This window comes from Ixodes scapularis, unplaced genomic scaffold (genome assembly GCF_016920785.2).
Source record: "Ixodes scapularis isolate PalLabHiFi unplaced genomic scaffold, ASM1692078v2 PGA_scaffold12__126_contigs__length_90152505, whole genome shotgun sequence".
NCBI classification, from domain to species: Eukaryota; Metazoa; Arthropoda; class Arachnida; order Ixodida; family Ixodidae; genus Ixodes; species Ixodes scapularis.
In genome coordinates this window covers 8,247,967-8,265,566 of record NW_024609838.1, presented here as the reverse complement: position 1 = coordinate 8,265,566, position 17,600 = coordinate 8,247,967, and the positions used below count along the sequence as shown (strand labels likewise).

Below are 17,600 nucleotides of genomic sequence, written 5' to 3'. Positions count from 1 at the left end.
GGGTGAAAAACGAACGCGTGTTTCATAGGTCATTAACGTTAGGGATCCGTTTTAAGCGGTATTTGTGCACAGTACAAAAATTGTTGCATTGCTCCTTTAAGCTCTCTGGGTTCACCAAAGGAAAGTTTGGGGGGGGACTAAAACGACATCATCTACAGAAACATTGAAACCATGATGATTCCCCGTTTTCAGCGACCCCGGAATTGTATTTTACATAGGGGGGGGGGGGGGGGGGGAGGGGGTCGCCTAGTGGTCAAAATTTAAAAAAAAAGGGGGGGGGGGAGTGGAAAACTAATATGAAAAAAAAAATTATTACTAAGATTTTACTGTTTATAAAAGGCTTAGTATCACTACCTATACTGTGTGTTGTTCATACATAATACACAATTCCCCTCACGAACGAATGGGATGCTGACAATCTGATTCAATAGTAGTAGCTATACCGGTGGCATCGATCTACGATATCAATGTAAAATGAACTGAAAAATCGGGCGCCTCCACGTAGAAAGCTCGGATTTTCAACAAAGGTGTATTTTAATCGTGGACACATTTCTATGAAATTTATCGGCGCAGCTCCGTCCCTGTAAAAAGTTATGGCAATGCATTTTTGAAAATTTAAAGAAAGTTTATCACTGGTGGACGCGATCGTCCTTCGGTGGTAAACCTTCACTGACGATGCACTTTTTTTATTTCAGCATGTTCCCGGCTTATATGGTCGTCTTTGAAGAGAGGGTAAAACAGTCTGGGTGTTTGATAGCCTAGGGTGCCCACCTGGACATAGCAGGCTGGCTTGCCAACCAAGCACCAAATGGTGTTTCGAAAACCAGGCACAGAAATACAGCCGAGAATGCCGTGATTCTTTGATGTGTCCGACGACGTCTGGGTGTATAATAGCCTAGGGTGCCCACCTGAACATAGTAGGCTGGCTTGCCAAGCATCAAATGGTGTTTCGAAAACCAGACACAGAAATACAGGCGAGAACGCCGTGATTCTTTGATGTCTCCGACGACCTTCGTTATAGCGACACTTCAATATAGACTGCAATCTCATTATGTGTAGTTGGTTATAACTAAATAAGCTATAATATCGGTGTATTATTCATATTTAGTTTCACAGTTTCAGTCAGGGGAAAGGAGGTTCGCGGGAACTACTGGCACTAGCGGGAACAATGAAGAGGCAGGCGTTCAAAGGTGGCTGTTTGTGGAACCCGCGGGGCTTACTTTATGGCTTTTTCAGATATTACAAGCTCCTTGAACATGGGCATGAATAGTGTCATTAAATAAGCTACGCTTCAGAGTAACGACACTTGGCCCCATTGTGGCTTAATATCATGGTTGCAAGATATCTGAAGCTTTATCTAATATCACAGGAAACGCTTTTCCGCCCTCCACAAATGTTTAAACAGTCCGTGACAGAGCAAACCAATATTGCATCAGCTTCCTAACATCGCATCTAATGCTGAGGAAGTCGTACTTTTGGATCATGACGATCGGCAGTTTCGTTTGCTCTGCACAAGACCCAAAATGGCGGCGCCCACAACAATGTTGGGGAACAGAGTGCCGATACTCTAAGTGGAGCTCATTTAGTGGCTCTAGGCATGAAGTGAACTCGGGCGTATTCTTTTCTTTTTCGTCTTTATAGTTTATTGATTTCAATCATATCGAATAATGAACACAATATTGCCGCGCCCAGGGCTGAGAAAGCAACGCTCAGTCACGGACCTCCAGAAAGTTCTCGTTTATTCATGTACCGCATGTAACTTCTATCATTTATTCCTGCTTTTGTTTTCTAGAAAGTGCGTGTTCATTCTCGCCCGATCACGCGACGCTCGAGCCGCTTTCGCCGAATCTTCGAGATAGCGACGCACTCTAGATAAGAGGCCGCCCGCGACCTTGTCGAGTCAGTTTCGCCTCAGCGTTCGACCTTGCTGCTTCGCCGCCTTCGACGCCCGCGACGCTCTGTTGTTATTTTTCTATTTCCTTTTATTTTTGGCACAAGTTCGCCACATTAAACGTCTATTTCTTTCTGTGTATTTATTGTTTCTTTTGGTCACCACCCGTGACATTTTGGTGGAGGTGCGGGGTACCGCATGCCCCTGCCGCGTACCCCTCCGAGGGCCCGCAGTCCAAGTCCGACGCCTAGCCCACGAAGAACCAACGAAAGCACTTCCGAGATCCGGTTCAGTCGTCGCACCCAAGGCCTACACCCGGAATTCGGACCTCTGCCGCCCAAGACTAAGCAGCCAACGAGACCAACGATGGACAGCCAGTCGTCGCAGAACCCGTCCACCGCCAGCGTCGTCGTCCTGCCCGTCGCACCCCGGACTCCGACGCCTTTCCATGGGGAGATCCACGAAGACATCGAAGACTGGCTGCGACACTACGAACGTGTAGCCCGCCACAACGGATGGACGACTGAGCAGTGCCTCCACAACCTTTACTTCTCGCTTGAAGGCACTGCGAGGCACTGGTTTGAAAACCACGAAGCCTCCTTCCCCACATGGGAGTCCTGCGTCGCCGAACTCAAACGAACATTGATTAACCACCATCGTCGCCAGCGAGCAGAGGACCTGCTTCAAACAAGGGTGCAGGGCCCCAATGAAAGCCTGACCAGCTTTGTAGAGGATGTTCTGCGTCTAAGTGCCCGAGCAGACCCGGAGGCCGCTGAGGAAAAGAAACTTCGAATCCTCATGCGAGGCGTCAAGGCAGAAATTTTTGGAGGCCTGGTTCGCAATCCCCCGACGACCGTCGATGCATTTGTGAGTGAAGCCACGAACATCGAGCGCGCACTGACGGCCCGAGCAAGCCACTACCACCGACTCGCCGGCGCGCCTACTTCTCCAACCGTCGCAGCTACACTTCCGGACTTGAGCACCACCGGTGTCGACAGCCTTCGGGATATCGTCCGGGATATCGTCCGGGAAGAGCTCAGGAGGATTCTACCTGCTGCAGATCGCCCAGCCTCACTCTCACTCGCCGACGTCGTCCGAGAGGAAGTTCACCGAGCTTTCCATCCCGAGGTTGCCGTCACCGCAGCAGCACAGCAGGAGCCAGCCGTAAGCTACGCCGAAATGCTCCGCCGAGCACCATCAGCACCGCGTCCGTACATGGCGCCTCCCCGACGTGTGCTTCCAGAGCCGCAGCATTCCCGACGCCAGGAAGATCGGGCACACGTTCGTCCAGAACAAGTTGCGCCAAGGAAGACCAACGTGTGGAGGACGGCTGATCGACGCCCGTTGTGCTACCACTGCGGGGAAGCCGACCATATCTACCGACGATGCCCCTACCGCCAGCTCGGCCTACGAGGGTTCGCGCCCAACGACCCTCGACCACGTCTTGGAGAGCGACCTCGGGACATCGAGGACTACCTCCGCCGCTCTTCAACTCCTGAGTCGTCTCCCCGCCGAGTATTCCGTTCGCCATCTCCCCGACGCTCGCCATCGCCCTTCCGCCGGTCTCGCCGAGACAGCCTGTCACCCATTGCGTCCCGTCGGGAAAACTAGGCGCGGCAATGCCGGGAGGTGGTGTTGCCGAAGACGAACGATGCCAAGATCCTCCAAGATCGTCGGAGCTCTCCCACTCTAACGCCGCAACGCCCCGAAACGACGTTTCTGTAACAGTGTCGAATAACCTCAACGTTATCATCGACGGCCACGACGCGACAGCACTCGTCGACACCGGAGCGGATTACTCCGTTTTGAGTGGGAGACTCTCTCGTCGCCTTCGGAAAGTTACGACGTCGTGGGATGGACCACAGATACGAACCGCCGGCGGACACCTCATCACGCCTGTCGGCAGGTGCACTGCTCGCGTTGAGATCCACGGTGAAACCTGCCCTGTCAAGTTCGACGTTCTGCAAGACTGTTCGAGAGACGTCATTCTCGGAATGGACTTTTTGTGTGAATACGGCGCCATCATCGACCTTGGGGAGAACAAGCTGACGCTTCGGAAACCTGTTCCCTCGGCGGAAGATCCCAAAGCGACGTTAGCTGCAGTGCGAGTCCTTACCAGCCACGTAAACCTGCCGCCGCTGTCCAGTGTCTTTGTCCCCGTCGGGACCGACGAAGCCACCTGCGGGATAGCACTGTTGGAAGGAAGCGTCCAACTTCTCCTTGGACGAGGGATTGGTATTGCAAGAGGCGTAACCGAGCTCCAGGACGGGCGTACCGTAGCCCTTGTCACCAACTTCCGGCAAGAGTCGCAGCACCTTACAAAGGGTACAGCTGTGGGCTACGTCGAGGAAATTCAGGACTCGGCCGCCATCGCCGTGATCTCAGAAGACGCCTCTCCGACGCACCACAAGGGAACCACGCCGTCAAAGCTCGACATCGACCCGTCCCTCCCAGGCCCACAACGACGACAGCTGACTGACGTTCTCGCTGAGTTCAGTGAGTGCTTCGCCACATCGTCAAGGCTACGCCAAACAGCGGTTGCGAAGCATCGAATTGTTACTGACGATGACGTGCCCCCTATTCATCAGTCGCCGTACCGAGTTTCGGTGAAGGAGAGGGAAACCATCCAGAAACAAGTTCAAGAAATGCTTGACGACGATATTATTCAGCCTTCAAGCAGTCCGTGGGCCTCTCCAGTCGTGCTGGTGAAGAAGAAAGACGGAACCCTTAGGTTCTGCGTGGACTACAGGCGGCTGAACGCTGTTACAAAGAAAGATGTCTATCCGCTTCCCCGCATAGATGACACCCTCGACCGTTTACGCCACACCCGGTACTTTTCGTCGATGGACTTGAAGAGTGGCTACTGGCAGATTGAGGTCGATGAACGGGACCGCGAGAAGACTGCCTTTGTCACGCCCGATGGACTTTACGAGTTCAAGGTGATGCCCTTCGGACTCTGTACGGCGCCGGCGACTTTCCAGCGGGTCATGGATACTGTACTAACGGGACTGAAGTGGCAGAGCTGCCTCGTTTACCTGGATGACGTCGTCGTTTTTTCGCACGACTTCGACGAGCACTTGAAACGGCTTAGGGCCGTGCTCCAAGCCATCAAGACCGCAGGGCTCACACTCAAGCCAACGAAGTGCCGCTTCGCCTACGCCGAACTTAAGTTCCTTGGTCATGTCGTTAGTAGCGAAGGAGTACGCCCTGACCCCGCGAAGACATCCGCCGTAGCCGAATTCCCTCGACCATCGGACAAGAAGGCCATCCGCAGATTCCTGGGGCTGTGCGCGTACTACAGGCGCTTCGTTCAAGATTTCGCAAAAATTTCGGCGCCCCTCACACATCTTACGAAAGACGCCGTGAAGTTTCACTGGGCAGAAGAACAAGAACGGGCGTTCGACGAACTGAAACAAAGACTTCAGACACCTCCGATCCTCGGACATTTCGACCAGCACGCCGAAACCGAAATTCACACGGACGCAAGTAACTCCGGCCTTGGTGCGGTATTGGTACAGCTACAGGAAGGCACGGAGCGAGTTATTGCCTACGCAAGTCGGACACTGTCAAAAGCGGAGAAAAATTACTCCACGACGGAAAAAGAATGTCTCGCGGTTGTATGGGCGATCACAAAGTTTCGTCCGTACATATACGGGAACCCGTTCCGGGTGGTCACAGACCACCACTCGCTCTGTTGGCTTGCAAACCTCAAAGACCCTTCAGGACGCCTGGCTCGATGGAGTCTTCGTCTGCAAGAATTTGACATGACCGTAGTCTACAAGTCAGGACGGAAACATAGCGACGCCGACTGCTTGTCCAGAGCCCCCGTGGAAACGCCAGACTGTACCGACGTGGATGATGAGGAGTGTTTCCTAGGTGCCGTGGACACCAACGACATGGCAGGACTTCAACGAGACGATCCGGAGCTCCGCGCCCTGATTGAGCATCTAGAAGGACGAGGAAGTACCGTTTCTCGTGTCTTTTCACGAGTCCTGCCGACCTTCGCTATTCGAAGAGGTGTACTTTATAAGAAAAATTTTGGAACCAGTAATTCGTCGTGGCTTCTGGTAGTCCCCACCAGCCTTCGAGAAGAGATTCTTCAAGCCTGCCACGACGACCCAACTTCAGGACACCTCGGTTACAGCCGAACACTAGCCCGAATACGTGAAAAATACTACTGGCCCAAGGTGCCGAAAACCGTCCATCTCTACACGCGATCGTGCCATGAGTGCCAGCGACGCAAGAAACCGCCGTCAAAGCCAGCAGGTCGCCTTCAGCCGATTCCCCCTCCAACCAAACCGTTCCAGCAAATTGGAATGGATTTGCTGGGCCCTTTTCCACCGTCGACCCTCGGAAACCGCTGGATAATCGTCGCCACAGATTATCTTACGCGTTACGCCGAGGCGAAAGCCCTTCCTTCGGGGACTGCTGTCGAAGTCGCGAAGTTCTTCATCGAGTCCATCGTCCTCCGGCATAGCGCCCCCGAAGTCCTGATCACAGACCGAGGGTCATCGTTCATGGCGCAGTTAACCCAGGAGATCCTTCGTCTAAGCCAGACGGACCACCGTCGGACAACTGCATACCATCCGCAGACAAACGGTTTGACGGAGCGGCTCAACAAGACCATCGCCGACATGATCTCCATGTACGTCGACGTGGAGCACAAGACATGGGACGAGGTATTGCCATACGTCACATTTGCCTACAATACGGCCGTACAAGAGACCACAAGAGTGACGCCCTTCCAGCTGGTGTATGGCCGGAAGGTGACGACTATGCTAGACTCTATGTTGCCGCACGATCCAGTCGACGACGGAAGCGATGACGCCCAGGTGGTTGCTCAACGGGCAGAAGAGGTCCGCCAACTGGCAAGACTACGAATTCAAGACCAGCAACATGTCGACGCCGGCCGATACAATCTTCGCCGGCGTGACGCCCACTATCAACCCGGAGACCGGGTATGGGTGTGGACACCAATACGGCGCCGCGGTCTCAGCGAGAAGCTTCTCAAGCGCTACTTTAGACCCTACAAGGTGCTTCGCCGTCTCGGGGACTTAAACTACGAAGTCCTTCCCGACGGAACCCGCCCATCTGCAAGACGTCAGCCGCGACCCGAGGTAGTGCACGTCGTCCGGCTGAAGCCGTATTACGAACGATAGGACTCTCCACTCTCGTCGACGAGTGAACTGTGGACTGTGAACTCCGGCTAGCAATTCTGCTGTCCTTTTGTTTTTTTGTTTTCCGTTTTTGTGCTGCATCGGGACGATGCACTTTTAAAGGGGGGGATAATGCCGCGCCCAGGGCTGAGAAAGCAACGCTCAGTCACGGACCTCCAGAAAGTTCTCGTTTATTCCTGTGCCGCATGTAACTTCTATCATTTATTCCTGCTTTTGTTTTCTAGAAAGTGCGTGTTCATTCTCGCCCGATCACGCGACGCTCGAGCCGCTTTCGCCGAATCTTCGAGATAGCGACGCACTCTAGATAAGAGGCCGCCCGCGACCTTGCCGAGTCAGTTTCGCCTCAGCGTTCGACCTTGCTGCTTCGCCGCCTTCGACGCCCGCGACGCTCTGTTGTTATTTTTCTATTTCCTTTTATTTTTGGCACAAGTTCGCCACATTAAACGTCTATTTCTTTCTGTGTATTTATTGTTTCTTTTGGTCACCACCCGTGACAATATATCACACTGCACTTGTGTAATTATTTATTGAGATTTATTAACCTGACCCAGTACTTAAACCATTCATTTGTCGAAGTAAATCTTCCAATATATTTTCTAAATGTGAAGATAAAAAGACACGGATATTAATGATAATACAAACGCCAACGCCGCCCTCGAAAATTTCTTGAACATTGGAAATCAGCAGTTTTGTCTGCCACCCGACAGGCGGCGCAACAAACTTACCCAAACAGTTTTTAATTGTTTTTAAAATTATCTAAGCTCTGAGGATGAAGCCAGTAGCAACGGCGCCCTGCTTTTTCGATCAACCTAGAACTGTTTTCAGTCGAAAATTCTGATATTTTCTTCGTGATTTCTGTGTCCTTCGACGCCTAAAGTCGTCCAGACCACGCCGATACGAAATTTTCCACGGTGGGTGGATTTTTCGCCAGTTTTTCAAGATACTTTTTGCTCGACCACACCGCGGACGCATTAAGCCTCACACCATAGGCCTACCGTCCCGGTGGAGGCTCGGCGGGCTCGCTCCCGTGCGACCTCGTTTGCTTTGATTAAGATGGCCATGCAAGTTGCAGTGGAGGGGGAAGACATTTCTCCAGAAGAATTTCAGTGCGCCGGTCGGCAGTCGGCGTTTACCAAGCGCAAATCTTCCCAGAAGTGCCTGCCCGCCGATAGCGAGCAGCCCGCCAACACACCAAGTGGCAGTAGCAATGGCGGCTCACGCACTCTCGCCAGCGTGAAGAAACGCCTTGTAGCTGCCTCGAGAATGCCTCGCCTGCCGAAGGAGCACTTTAGAGTCATCGTCCGACCTCGGGGTGGCCTAAACGTTAAAAATGTTAGTCAAGTCAAGGTCGCCCAAGCTCTCGTGAATGCGGCGGGTCTCCCTTTCGCGAATACTGCGGAAGACATCATCTGCCCCAACACCATGCAGAACATTTTGGTGGTCAGCACACCTTCAGAACACAATGCCAAGACCTATGCGGGGATTGAAGCCATCTCCATTGGCTCAGCAATCTACGAGGTCAGTTCCTACCTCGCTGCGCCCGACAACACGTGCAAGGGGATCATAAGAAACATTGACCTGGAATTAGATCACGAGCAACTTAGAAGTCTCATCATACAGCCGAGGAACCCCAAGGCTCTCGAAGCTAGAAGAATCAAGAATTCCACCACAGTCGTCATTCTCTTTGACGGTCTCAAAGTGCCAAACCACGTCATGTGCGGCCTCAGTATGCTCAGATGCACGCTCTACCGAAGACAAACGGAGGTCTGCTACGCATGTGGCAGGCTCGGTCACCGAGCCGACGTATGCCCGACTCCCGAAAACGTGGTCTGCAGGAGCTGCGGAGTAAATTCCCCAAGCGACCAACATGTTTGTTCACCGAAGTGCGCCCTCTGCGGGGGGCCTCACCCCACGGCCGACAAGTCCTGTAAGCTGCAGAGATATCAAGTGCCTTACATCGTAAGGCAGAGAAGAAAAGAACGACGTGACTACAACCAGGATTTTCCGCCGATGGGCACGCTGTCTGGACCGGCCATTCCACCCCGGGCCGGGAGTGGATCCCGGGTGCCGGGCATAACCAGGTTGCCCTCGAGAGGGCGATCCAGGGTCCGACTGCCGCGGTCTACCTCCGGGGGCCGCTCTCGCTCCGGGGGCCACTCACACTCCGGGGGCTCGGCGGTTCGCATCCGGAAGCCTGCTGCCCAGGAGACCGGATGGGCCGATCGCGTCAAAGGATCCCCGACAAAAGTAACGGGGGCTACGCCGCCTGGGCAACACAACACCAGACTCGTACAGTTGGAAAAAGAAAACGCGGCGCTGAAGGGCGCTATTGAACAACTCAGGTCAGAGATGGCAGAATTAAGGTCGGCTCGCAAGTGCGAGGCTTCGCCGTCTCCGCAGGCTCCGAAACCCGCGAGGGAGGAAACACTGTAAAGACTCGGGGCTTGTCCATGTCGATCTCCGCTGGAGCCAAGCGTCGCCCAGGACATCGGGCAGAGTTGGTAGCGAGCCAGGGTGTCTCTTCTCAAACTGTTTATTTACATACTATGTACAGTCTGCCGTTCGGCATGAGAACAACGTGAGAACACGAAGAGGGAGCGTAAAACCGCTCTTTTTATAATGTCCCCCTTCCCTACGTCCCTAGGCCAGGACGCCGTTCCCCAACTGGTCAGGCACCGCCCACTCGCACGCACACGCACACACAGAGGATAAGTGCTCTTCCGGTTCCTCCAGGCTTGTATAGTGGCAGCCGTTTCTTCAGTGACGCTTGAGATTTGGCCTTGCTCCTGGAATCTAGGTCGAGGTGACACCTAGAAGCTCATTCCCAAACGTCCGGGCACCGCCTATGAGCACGCCCAAACGGACACACCGGTTAATCCTTTTGTTGGCTCTAAGAGAGCACGAACGCCCGGAGGATACCGTCCCACTCCCTGGTCGGGACGGAGAAGACCTTGGACGCCGATATCCGGGCAGTTCCCGTTCACGGCTTATCTCCTTCTTTCGGCTTAGCAGGGATCACCGTGGCCGTTGGTTCCTGCTTGGACGCCTCAAAGAGAACGCATTTCCGTTTCAGCACCCAACTTGAGCCGGTATCGACGACGGCTTGTCTTGCTCTTTTGTCGACGGTACCAGGGCAGCGGGGAAAATAATCCCAGCTTGAGATTGTCAGCGAAAGGCGCGTCCTCGGGAATGTTACAAAAGGGGTGGCGATCCGCGTCCAGGTCCGGCCGCGAAGGTCGTTCGTTACAGCTCCTCCACGCAAAGGCAGATCTCGGAAGGGGAGGAGTATCAGCTGCTTTCCTGGAGAGATCAGCTTCGAAATCGTCGTCAGTAGCCAACACATCAACAGAGACACGAACCGTTACAACCAAATCCAGCGAGCGGCAGCACCCTCTCCCCAACCGCCAGGCCTTTTTTCTGCGGCAATAAACCTATCACTTTTTCTGCCATTGACACCACCAAGAAAAGCCCGCCATAGGGCAACATTGCACAAAGCGAAATCGCTGACATGTGTGAAGATTACAAAAAGTAAAAGAAAACGCAATGAAACTTTTCAAAATTTGGCCCAACTTGCAAGGCAACATCCAGAACAAATAATCTCAAAACGACCTGCTAAGTCCGTCTACGTTGGAGTTAGCTGCCCCCCTCTTGTACTTAACCGTGAAGGTTAATTCTTGTAAAGCCAAACTCCACCGCAGAAGTCGGGCATTTTTTTGTCGACATTTGAGTTAGCCATGTCAAAGGACAGTGGTCGGTGACGAAAACGAACGGAGCTCCGTAAAGGTAACAGGAGAGCTTTTGAGTTGCCCAAATTAAACCGGCGCATTCCTTTTCCGACGCACTGTAAGCCTCCTCTCGGCTGCTGAGTTTCCGGCTTGCGTACAGCACGGGGTGCTCCTCTCCCGCATCATCCTCCTGACATAAAATCACCCCCAAGCCGCGATTACTGGCATCGCACTGTACTATAAACGAGCGACTATAATCCGGGGCCCGAAGTATGGGGGAACAGCAGAGGGAATTTTTCAAGCTCTGGAAGGCCTGTTCTTTTGTGTCGTCCCACCGAATCTTATCGGGTTCGGTCTTCCGCAGCGCATCGGTTAGGGGGCTAGCCTTTTGTGAGTACTGCGGGATATAGCGTTGGTAATACCCCGTCAGCCCCAAAAAAGCCCTTATGCCAGTTTTTTTCTCAGGTCGCGGGAAGTCTCTTACAGCCTCAACCTTGAGTTCGTCGGGCCTTCTTAGCCCCTGACCCACGATATGGCCGAGGTATCTAACCTCGCCTCTCGCCAGCTGACACTTACTTGGTTTCGCGGTTAGACCCGCGCTCCTCAACCTTTCAAATATGTCAGAAAGGTGGTTCATGTGATCTGCCCAAGTTGTCGAAAAAATGGCGATGTCGTCTAGATACGGTAGCGCGTAGCTTTCCGCCCCACGCAAAATTCTGTCCATCATTCGCGAGAAACAGAACGGAGCGTTTTTAAGGCCGAAGCTCAAAACCAACGGGCGGAATGTGCCCGTTGGGGTCACGAAGGCTGCGTAATGGCTAGCTCTTTCCGTCATCGGGACCTGCCAGTATCCGCGCACTAGGTCTAAAGTCGAGACGTATCTAGCCCCACTAACCGTCTCAACTCTTTCCTCCACGTTGGGAATCGGGTAAGCCTGGTCTCTGGTGATTGCATTGAGTTTGCGATAGTCAATGCATGGTCGGGGATCCCTTCCCGCAGCCTCTACGATGATCATAGGGGAAGAGTAATCACTTTCACACGGAACGATTACCCCTAAGTGCAGCATGCGCTCCACCTCGTCTTTTAAGATAGCCTGCTGCCTTGGTGACATGCGATAGGGACGGGATCGTACCGCGACGTTTGATGTTAGCTCAATGTCATGCGTGGCAAGAGAGGTTCGTCCGGGAGACATTGAGAACAAGTTCTCGTACTTTTCCAGAAGATCTCTCAATTCTGCCCGCTGTGAGACCGAAAGATCCTCCGAACGAACCGCCTGAGCCATGACTTCATTTACTCCGACCGGCGCTCCAGCCTCCCAAAGTAGCGGAACATCAGTCTGAACTTCCTCTGGGGCGTTTAGTGTCAAGTTCACCACTTCCGTTTCGCTCACGTAACGCTTCATCAGATTGCAGTGATAGATTCTGATTTCCTTTCTCTTGCCTCTGGTTTCGATTGCATAGTTAGTATCCGACAGCTTTTGAGTGACTTTGAATGGTCCCTCCCACTGCACCTGCAGCTTATTTTGGCGTGAGGGACGGAGCAAGAGGACTTGATCGCCCGCACGGTACTCCCTGACACGGGCGTTTCGGTCGTAATACCGTTTCGCTCTGCTCTGGGCCTCGCGCATATTAATCTCCGCCACCTCTCTCGTGCTTCGGAATCGCTCTAGCAGATCAAGGATGTACTGCACCACGCTCGGATCGGATCCCTTGGTCTCCCAAGTTTCGCGGAGCAGCCGCAGTGGAGTCCGCAAACACCGTCCATACACTAGTTCGGCCGGGCTGAAGCCGGTTGCCTCGTGAGTCACGGAGCGCAGCGCGAACAACATTGCCGGCAGGCAGGCGTCCCATTCGTTCCCGCTTTCATAAGTTAGCGCCCTCAGGACCCGCTTCATAACTGAGTGACACCTCTCGACACTGTTTGACTGCGGGTGATATACGGAACTGTGTATAACCTTTATACCGCACCTCTCGAGGAAACCAGTAGTCAAAGCGCTTGTGAAAACGCTCCCTTGGTCGCTCTGGACCTCTTGGGGGAAGCCTACCCTCGCAAAAATTGACAGAAGTGCGTTCACCACCTCCGACCGCTTCGGGGAACTTGGTAGCCGCGCACATGACCGTTAGAGCATAGCGGTACCCCGCCTTAGTAGCCGGAAGAGGACCCACCACATCAATGACCACCCGCCTGAATGGCTCCGAGATTATCGGCACAAGTCTCAGGGGCGCTTTGCATTTTTCATTGGGTTTTCCCACTCTCTGACAGACATCGCACGCCCGCACCTGAGACTCGGCATCTCGGAAGCATCCCGGCCAGTAGAATTCCGTGAGGAGCCGATCTTTCGTCTTTTTGTTGCCCAAGTGACCGGACCATCCCGCTCCGTGGCACAGGCGCAACACATCCGCTCGATATTTCTCCGGCACTACCAGCTGATCGAACGTGCGACCCGACCGATCTCGGTAGTGTCGGTACAGCACACCATCACGGACAGGAAATGAAACGTTTTTCCTGGCCACGCCCTCCTTGGAGGTTTCCCACACCTTATCTAGACTAGGATCAGCCTTTTGCTCCTTGATCAGAACTTCCTTCGTTACGGACACGAGTTTCTCAAAGTTTCCCGACGTCGGGGGCAATATTAACTCGTCCAGTTCGGTTAGCTGCTCTTGGCGAGTTTCTGTTTCGACCGCGACGTTTTCCTCACTCCCCCGGTCTTTCTCTGCTTCCCCGGAACTGGTTTGCTCCGAGACCCCCGTCGGCGGATCTTTCGGTTTCCCTGGGCTAGCCTCGTCATAACTGAGCCGCGTTGAAATCTCGCGAGCTTTAGCCCTCGTGAGCGCTTGAACGAGTCCCTCCCCGAGGCTCTTGCCCTGTTCTTTCAAAATCCTGTCTGTTCGGTTCGAAAATAGGTAGGGGTACTGTGGCGGCAGTTTGTCTGAAACAGCCGCCTCAGTACGCACCTCTCCGAATGGTCCAGAAATCAGAACATCGGCCACTGGGAGACACACGCTCCCCTCGTCCAGCACCGACTTGATCCAGCTACATTTCCCATTGTAATGGGTCTCGGTAACGTACGACGGGTGAATTAGGTCAATGGTAGCCCCACTGTCGCGCAACACGCGGCACGACTTTCCGTTCACTGTCATGTCGAAAAGATACGGACTCAGGAGCTCCTCATTCTCCTCGCACTTACTCGCTAAGGCGAAAACCACCTTTGGTTTTTGACATCCCGCGGCAATGTGCCCAGTTTCATGGCAATTGAAGCACCTTATCGGCCTCCTGGCCTCAAAGGGTTTCTTCGTTTGCCGACTGTCTGGCCCGTTGCCCCGGGAGGTCGTGGAGATATTCTCCTCCTTATCTTCCTCCTTCCGCGACTCTGTTCTTTTCCCGCCCCCTTTCTTTCGCTCATCTCCGCTCTCCTTCTCAAAGGTTCTCCTCATTCCCTCTTTTCCTCCTCTACGGGAACTGTACTCATCCGCAAGGTCTGCGGCTCGATAAACGGAGTCTACTCCTGACTTATCTTGAATCCAGGTTCGCATGCTTTCAGGGAGAGTCTTATAGAACTGTTCGAGCGCGACCGTCTCCAGCATTTTCTCTTTGTCGTCATACGACTCGGCGACCTTCATCCATTCGACAAGGTACGACCGAAGTTCGTATGCGAACTCCGCATAACTGGCTTCCGACTTTTTGGTCACGCCCCTGAACTTCTGTCTGAACGCTTCTGCCGACAACCGATACTTCTTGAGCAGGCAGCTCTTCACGCGATCGTAGTCGTCCGAGTCGTCCGCGGATAACCTCGCGATTACCCCGGCTGCCTCGCATGGCAGAACACTCAGCAACCTTCTGGCCCAAGATACCCGATTAAAACGGGCCCTCTCGCAAGCTCTCTCGAAGTTTACCAGGTAGAGGCCCATGTCCTGTCCCACCTTGAAAGCCTGAATAAGCTTCGTCATGTCATAGAGACTTCGGGTGCTCTCCACCTCCGTTTCCCGTCCTCCGCTCGTTTTCCTTAGCTCCACCTCGAGACGAAGTTTTTCTAGTTCTAATTCCTTGAATTTTGCTTCGTCTCCTTTTTTTGTTTTGATTTTTTCCCACATCTCTTCGATTTCCTCGTTGTCAAGTTTTTCGTCCTGGATAGCCTTAACAAGCTCCGGTTTTTTCATCGATGTGTTCGCGTCTACCCCGAGCTCCTCACACAAGTCGAGCAACTGACACTTTAGCAAACGCTGCAGATCCATGTCTGTGACCTATCTGGGTGGCAAAACTCTGCACTACCGACACACAACAACCTTAAAATTGCCTTTTCGGTAGTTACTTACGCCCCTGCAAAATACACCTCGATCTTACAGGCCTGGCGACAGAGAAAAGATGCCGTCACTCACCAGACTCGGCTCACAGCCCATGAGATCCGTTGTTGCTGCCGCTCAATGGTCGTAGCTGTCGATCCCACCGCTGCCACCAGTTGTAAAGACTCGGGGCTTGTCCATGTCGATCTCCGCTGGAGCCAAGCGTCGCCCAGGACATCGGGCAGAGTTGGTAGCGAGCCAGGGTGTCTCTTCTCAAACTGTTTATTTACATACTATGTACAGTCTGCCGTTCGGCATGAGAACAACGTGAGAACACGAAGAGGGAGCGTAAAACCGCTCTTTTTATAATGTCCCCCTTCCCTACGTCCCTAGGCCAGGACGCCGTTCCCCAACTGGTCAGGCACCGCCCACTCGCACGCACACACACACACAGAGGATAAGTGCTCTTCCGGTTCCTCCAGGCTTGTATAGTGGCAGCCGTTTCTTCAGTGACGCTTGAGATTTGGCCTTGCTCCTGGAATCTAGGTCGAGGTGACACCTAGAAGCTCATTCCCAAACGTCCGGGCACCGCCTATGAGCACGCCCAAACGGACACACCGGTTAATCCTTTTGTTGGCTCTAAGAGAGCACGAACGCCCGGAGGATACCGTCCCACTCCCTGGTCGGGACGGAGAAGACCTTGGACGCCGATATCCGGGCAGTTCCCGTTCACGGCTTATCTCCTTCTTTCGGCTTAGCAGGGATCACCGTGGCCGTTGGTTCCTGCTTGGACGCCTCAAAGAGAACGCATTTCCGTTTCAGCACCCAACTTGAGCCGGTATCGACGACGGCTTGTCTTGCTCTTTTGTCGACGGTACCAGGGCAGCGGGGAAAATGATCCCAGCTTGAGATTGTCAGCGAAAGGCGCGTCCTCGGGAATGTTACAAAAGGGGTGGCGATCCGCGTCCAGGTCCGGCCGCGAAGGTCGTTCGTTACAACACCCATGGACGTTCCCGTCGAGGCGCCCTCCGAGGCGCGTACGGCCAAAAAAAGGGCCCTAACGAAGCCCGTTTGCGATGAGGGACGAGAGGAATTTCAGACTGAAATGAGGGTTATGCTCAAATCACTCAGCGAAGCGGTTGCGATGCTTAACGCTAAAGTTGATGTCCTTGACGGCAAGTTCAACGCGCTGGAGGCCAGGGTGGACACTTTGGAGGCGAGGAGAGGCACGATGGAGTTTTGTGCTCTTGCGAACAATGAGCCTTCTCCGACCGGAAACCCGGCATCTTTTGGTGCCCAACACCTCCAAGCGGCTACACCTTGTAACATTGTACAGGATAGGCTAACTGGCATATCCAGTCATGGAGGCTCATTTTAAAGCAGTTGGAATCTGGCAGTGGAATTGCTGGGGTTTTCAGCGCAAGAGGGCTGTCCTCCAGCAGTTCATTAGATCTCATCCGGAAAAGCCACACGTCATTCTACTTCAGGAAACACTTTCCGACGCGGTCACGTTACCGGGTTACAAATCGCACGTCGTTTACAGTGAAGGAAAGAGGGGCATCTGTACGCTCGTCTCCAAAAAATGCACTTTCATTACGCATGATCTTTTTTCAGACTCCAGCAAGGTTGAGCACTCCTTTGTTGAAATAATTCCGAGTGGTCGGCTTAAATGTAGCATCTTTATACTCCACATCTACAGCTCACCTAAGGATCTAAAACAGAGGTTCGCACCGCTTTTTAGCAGGGCAGCTGGTAAACCCGGTGGTTCCCCTCTCATCGTTGCCGGCGACTTCAACGCCCCGCACCGAGCGTGGGGTTACTCGCGAGCAACGCGCAAGGGAGACGACCTGTGGGAGGCGGCGGCAAATCACGACCTCGCGCTCGTCACGGACCCCGCGTTCCCTACCAGGATCGGCAACTCATGTTCGAGGGACACCACGCCGGATTTGAGCTTTGTCAAGAACGTCGGGGCTGTGTCTTGGCACAATCTAAACGAAGCTTTAGGCAGCGATCACAACATACTTGCCACTTGCATAAACGTGAAGAGCAAACCGCTTAAAGAGTTTACCATCACGGACTGGGATCAGTTTCGCAAGAGCAGAGAGGAGCGAGCAGTGATCCAGGACTCGTCTATCGACCTGGAGCTCTGGGCGACACAGCTCAAAGGAGACGTCAAATCGGCGACAAAGACGGTCCAGACGGACCTAGAGATCGATAGAATGGACAACCGCCTCGCAAACCTTCTGGAGGCAAAAAAGGCGCTTCTCGACAGGTGGAAGGGGCGACGACTCAACCGCAGGCTCCGCAAGAAGATTGCAGAGCTCAACCGAACCATCGAAGACCACTGCCAATCCCTCACCAGACAGCAATGGGACGAGGTGTGCAACTCGGTCGATGGTCAAATGCGAGTCGGCGGTAAGTGGAATCTACTCAAGCACCTGCTGAACGAGTCCAACTCCAACTCAAATCAGAATCGGGTCATTAGCAGAGTCCTCCACGAGGCCAGGCAGTCCGAGACGGAAGACGC

At 53.5% G+C, this 17,600-nt stretch overlaps 1 protein-coding gene across 1 annotated transcript; it reads left to right on the top strand.

The window, feature by feature from the left end:
- The first annotated feature begins 8,121 nt into the window (after positions 1-8,121).
- Positions 8,122-16,414, top strand: LOC8051676. Its single transcript, XM_040219220.3, has 3 exons — positions 8,122-9,497; positions 16,058-16,299; positions 16,410-16,414. The coding sequence occupies exons 1-3, from the start codon at positions 8,122-8,124 to the stop codon at positions 16,412-16,414; spliced, it is 1,623 nt and encodes a 540-aa protein (XP_040075154.1).
- The last annotated feature ends 1,186 nt before the right edge of the window (positions 16,415-17,600 follow it).